The sequence below is a fragment of the Fukomys damarensis genome, unplaced genomic scaffold (genome assembly GCF_012274545.1).
Source record: "Fukomys damarensis isolate Sample0158 unplaced genomic scaffold, DMR_v1.0_HiC HiC_scaffold_23, whole genome shotgun sequence".
Lineage (NCBI taxonomy): Eukaryota > Metazoa > Chordata > Mammalia > Rodentia > Bathyergidae > Fukomys > Fukomys damarensis.
Genome location: NW_022900935.1, coordinates 53,083,998 through 53,089,634, shown reverse-complemented (window position 1 = coordinate 53,089,634; position 5,637 = coordinate 53,083,998). Strand labels below are relative to the sequence as shown.

General features: G+C 50.0%; 1 protein-coding gene across 11 annotated transcripts in view; it reads left to right on the top strand.

Moving 5' to 3' along the window:
- Positions 1-5,637, top strand: part of Rgs9 (regulator of G protein signaling 9) — a 62,559-nt gene that overhangs the window by 24,908 nt on the left and 32,014 nt on the right. For 9 of the 11 annotated variants that reach the window (XR_004518659.1, XR_004518660.1, XR_004518661.1 and 6 more), the window contains one exon: positions 4,198-4,269. Coding sequence is in view for 6 of the 11 variants with exons in the window: in XM_010616821.2 (XP_010615123.1) it covers positions 4,198-4,269 (72 nt within the window). In the remaining 5 variants the exon portion in view is untranslated. The remainder of the gene's footprint in view (positions 1-4,197; positions 4,270-5,637) is intronic. The other 2 variants (XR_004518662.1, XM_010616818.3) reach the window with 1 other exon arrangement.

Below are 5,637 nucleotides of genomic sequence, written 5' to 3'. Positions count from 1 at the left end.
AAAAAAAAAAAAAAAAAAAAAAAAGGAATCCACCTGGATCTTCCCCCCAACTCTCCTAAAACACCCTGCACTTCTTTCGTCCGCCTGCGCAGGGCGGGCATTGAGGAGCATCTCAGCCAAGAACAGAGCAATCTCTCTGATAAGCCCAGGCAGCCCTGGAGCCCACAGACCGTCAGATTGTCTCCAGGAGACCCAAACAAACCGTCAGTGCAGGAGGAAACAAGGCAGTCGTGGCAAACCAAGCATCCGGCTCTGTGCGTGCTGAGCAGCCGCTCTGCTCTGGCCGTAGCCACCGGTTAGCAGGACGATTCACTCACCTGCTCACACGTGTGTTTCTTAGCCCACGAAGCCCTCTGTTCTGGAAAAGGAGACAGGTGCTGGACATAAAATTCCAGCGAGAAGTCACCGAGCAGCTACTGCGGCTGTGTGTGAAGCTCCTGGCCCACACGGGCTCCTTCACACCCGACGGTGATGCTCCGCCGTAGGAGGCCTCATCACCCCGTTGCTCAGAAGGAGACATCAAGGCTCAGAGCGTTGGACCCGCTCAGTGCTGGGACGTGGATCCACATCTGTGATGATGGAGCCCAGCTCGCCGCTCCTCTGCAAGGAGCATGGCGCCGTTGGCAGAGGCCAAGATCCGACGTGGCTGGTGGAGGCTGAAGACCCTGATCCCAGCTCCACCCGGAGCTCCAGTGCTGCTTGTGATTCTGCTTCCTGTGGTGAAGGAAAATGCTGTTCCTCGGTTGTTTTTCACCCAAATGGGTGATGCAAACGGTTACTAGCGTAAAGGAACACAGGAATGGGTGGTCCCTTCACGAGTCATTTTGGGGGCCTTCCCTGTGTCTTTGCTGTCCCCCCGTGACTTGGTGCCTTGCAAGGATGTGGTCCGTGGCTCCTTCCTGGTTTTGTGGGTGGAGGCTGCCTTCTGGCTGTGTGCCCTAAATCAAATGATCAAGTGTCTGATTAACAAGCCAAATGTGGCCCTTCTTTTGCCCACATATGCAGACACTCGCTCTTCAGAGAAGGAGATGTCTGCCTTCCGTTTCTTGTCAGGGCTGAGCTAAATGCTTCAAGGCGGAGAAGGGCGCAAAAACTGAAGTACATCCAACGTGATGGAACATTGCGAAATTATTCAAAGGATATTTTCAAAGGCCGTTCATTGACCTAGAAAAAAATGGTCTGCCATAAAAACAGTAGAGAACAATCCATAATGTGGTTCAAATAAAAAAAAAAAAATCAACATATACTTTGTGAATGTCTGCTGTATGCCAGATGCTTAGTAGGATATTTGGGTGATGGAGGACATTTGGATTATGAGCCAAGACAGACATGGCCTGTGGCCTGAAGCAGCTTACTATAGTCTGGTGGAGGGACAGAGACTGTTACATAAACAGAGAAACAATGCACAGAATCGTGCGGCAGCCTGTAGGAGACAGGGGCCCTGCACCTCTCTGTGGATATGATGTTTAAGCCAAGATGTGGTAAGGGCCAACTTCCCACCTTTTCACCCAAAATTGTCTCCCCATTTGTTTTAGCCCCGCCCCTCTCCCCTCCCCTCCCCTCCCCCATCTCCTCTCATCTACTCTGTTTTGTTTTCCCTTCCCTCTCCCTCCCTCTTTTTTCTTTCCCTTCCTCTTTCTCCCTCTTATCTTCCCATCCTTTCCTCTACCTCTGTCCTTCTTCCTCTCTCTCCTCTCTTTCCCTTCTTTTGCTTATAAAGCATTTTTAGTGCTTTATTTATCTTTATCCCTTGTATCAAAAGGATCTGATGCCTTAGGGGGAAAAGCGAGGACCAGCCAAGGAGATGAGCGGTAGAGAAGAGATAGGAATGATGGGACAGATGGTCCCCAGCGGTGCTCCTACCCTGGCACTGCTCCGGAGTACTGGGAATGTCACCTCACAAAGCAGTTGTTGCAAGTGTACAAGGTCTTCCACGACTCAAGCCACCAGGCATTTAGCAGACTGCCTTATGTTTATACTCTAGGGCAATGGTCCGGGCATCTTATCCTGGCGTTGCAGTTCCTCTGACTGATGTGGGGAAGCTTCCATGTCTCTGGAGAACTTCCTGCCTGTGGCTCCAGGGTGGGAGAATCTGCCTGCCTCCTGTCTGTGGGCAGTGCTTTGCAGGGTTTCCTCAGTTGCCCTTATTTCTTGTGCAGTGACAGCTCTTGAATGGAGCTCCCCCTTGTGGGCTGGACACTGTGTCAGCAGTGGCTCTGGGGCCCATCACAGTGGACCAAGAGCAGAAGTGCCTGAAAGGTACAGGAGTGAATGAGCGAATCAGTGAGCCGGGATTCTTCCAAAGCAGCAGAGGCAGAAAGGCAGCCCCCTCGGGGTGAGGGTTCAGGGCAGGGCACCAGGTTGGACCACAGCTCCATTAGGAGCAACTGAGTTGTCATGGGCTGCTGCCCACAGAAAGGCCCAAGGGAGGCAGGAGCTGCAGCGACACAGTACCTGGTGCTACTCGGCTGTCCCTGAGAGCTGGCAAAGGAAGCTTTGCTGGGGGAAAGGCTAACTGGGTGGAAGGATAAAGTCCAGAGGTGGAGGTGGCGGCAGGCCTGACAGTCCAAGGCTGTGCTGTCAGGCAGTGTCCCTGATTTCAGTATTGCAGGTGGACTGTTGCGCTCCAGGGCCGTAGAATTTGTGCAGAGTGGGGCGGGGGGCGAGTTCACAGGAAGAGATGGTGACTGATTCCTGTGTTGCTGCACAGACCCCCCAGGGCTGAGTGCAGAGTCTAGCACTTAAGAAGGGCCACGCAAACTTTTGTTGATGGGGGTCCACAGGAGGAAATGGTTAGGGTAAGAACGGGGGGCTCCTTTTCTCTGCCTTCCTCCCCATTCACTTTCCATATTTCCCTCTTTTTTTCTCCTTCCTCGACCAGGCTGTAGGCCCAATTTTTGCCTCCATGGTAGCCTCGTGAACTGCCTTACCAGATCTAGCAAGTTATATATGAGGGTTTCATATTTCAATTTCAGATGAAAAATGGATAATTTTTATATATTTTCTATTAATGTGCATTTTGTATTTTTAGCATTAAATATACAATAAGAAGTATAAAAATATTGAGACATAAATCATTTACTGTACACCCGTAATTCACTGGAATCCCAGGTTTTGTTCTGGCAGTCCTAACTCTGTGCTAAAAATGTTTCCAGTCCTATTGGTGAGGCCGAATCAGATGGAGAGAAAGCTAGGTGCTTCTCAGCTCTCACCTTCAGTACAGTCAGCCTGGCTAGGAACAGATGCTGAGTACTTAGTGAAAGACCTCAATTGCCAGCCTCAAGAAGTAGGGAGAGACCAAGAGAGACTGGCTGGAGAGTTGGGTTACCCGATACAGAAACGAGAAGATCACATGCCAGCTCATACCTTCACATATAGCGTAACGTGTGATCTTAAAGTGAACACGGCCCCTGCTCCATTCCAGGTGCCTTCTATTGACAGTGTCACCCCATCTTTTTAAATCTGCACAAGACCCTGCCAGGTAGGAGGCATCGTCCCTGTTCCCTACGTGGGTCGGTACATGCAGAAAGAAGTGGCTTTTGAGATCTTTGGCATATCTGGGAAGCAGCAGAACCAGGATTGGAAACCAGAGGTGCCTGGCTAAAGCCTGGCATCTCCTCAAATGCTGCTGTGTTACTCCTCTAAAAAGAGCCCAAGACAGAAACTTCAGAGTGTGCTGGAAAGAGCCCTGTGGAAGGAGTCAGGAATTCCATGTAATTTCAACTGAGCTTCACCATCCATCCATCCATCCACCCATCCACCCATCCACCCATCCACCCATCCACCCATCCATCCACCCATCCACCCATCCACCCATCCATCCATCCATCCATCCATCCATCCACCCATCCATCCATCCACCCATCCATCCACCCATCCATCCCACTATGATGTAGACATGCCATCCATTTGTTGACTCATCAGCCCATCTTTCTATCCACCGTTCCTCCACCCACTCACACATGTTACCACCTATCTTTTCATTCCCCTGTTAGGCCCTGGGAAGATGTGGTGGCCGAACAGCTCCCACAAAGCTCAGCTCACCTGGAGGGTTTACACATCTTCATATCTCCTCTTGGGCTAGGTCACAAGTCCTTCTCAGCTCAATCTCACCACCAGCATCCTGGTGAAGCCCTGAAGCTAATCAGAGACTGGAGTCTCCTGTGGTGATCCTTATGTTGTTTTTATTCCATCCAGCCAGGAATGAACAACGTGCTGGACTATGGCCTGGACCGAGTGACCAATCCGAACGAAGTGAAGGTAAACCAGGTATGTCTGTACTGTCCTCTGAGGGCCTGTGAAGGTGTCCACATGTCCTCCATGTCTACTGAGGCAACGCTTTCTCCCCTCTTGAGAGTGCTACACAGAGATCCACTGTGGCTCAGTGGGGTCAGGGGCAGTGGAGAGGGAAGGCCATGGCCAAGGTCTGGGTAGAAACAGCTCATTGGTGGAGAGAGAGAAAGAGAGAGAGAGAGAGAGAGAGAGAGAGAGAGAGAGAGAGAGAGAGAGAGAGGGAGGGAGGGAGCATACAGTGCGTGTCAGAGCAGATGGCATCTCCATGGTTGGTTTTCAGTCTTTTCTGAGTCACTTCCTTCTTTGAAAATCTTATGAGAATTATAAGCCTATCCTACCCAAAGATGCGCAGGTATTTGACACATAATTCAGCCAATACCTTGATCCTGAGAAGATTATAGGCCCCAGGCTCAAAACCTTTGAATCAAACGTTGACGTAAACCTTAATCCACACAACGGGTACTAGATTACCACACTTTCTTTCATATCTCACCGGGGATTTTTCAAAGATTCTCAGACATTTTTTTTTCATTTTAAAAAGACCCTTTCCACAAATAGGTCACCCTGCATAATGGTCAGTCAGTTTCTTATGGTGTTTTTTCTCCCCCTTAAAGAAATTCGGTTTACAAGCTGTTAAAATCATGTTGCTGTTGACATTTTAGACCAGACAGTTCTTTAGCAGGTTGTCCTGGTGGGATAGCGTGATTTGCAGCATCTCTAGCTGCTACCCATTAGATGTCTCTGTTCTTCTCCCTCTTCCTCTTCCCTAGTCCTGACAATCAAAAATGTCTCCAGACATTGCCTACTTTACCTTGGGGAGGAAGTCAAAATTGCCCGAGCAGAAAGAACGGGCCCAGTAATCTTGCCTAAAATACATTTAAAGTTATCTTGGGTGGTTGTCATTGCTTTCTCTCTAACGCTGTTTGTGGGAAGCAAGCGGCTGTCACCTCTTCTGTGTCCTCTACAAGGCGCAGCTGTGCCGTAAGTCAAGTGTGGGGGCCTGGAGGGATGTGCTTGGAAAAGAGGGAGATGGAAGAGGAAGGAGAAGGAGAAAGGAGTAGGAAAAAGGCAGCTCTGGGACATGTGCAGAGGGACACTGCGTCCCCAGAGCGTGCGTCACCAGGGGAATTGCTAGGTTCCTTGTCCATGGGCCACAGTGACCCTCCCTGTGACACACGTGTGTATGTGTTGCCGTCAGCCTTCCTAGGGCAGCCCTTCCCGTGGTCCCCTTGTCAGATAACATCTCTGCTGAGCCCCTTGTCGGTTCAGTTGCCATGGAAACAGAACCACTGAGTAAAATAGAGAACCCAGGGTGGAAGATCTGCTTTTTTTTTTTTTTTTTTT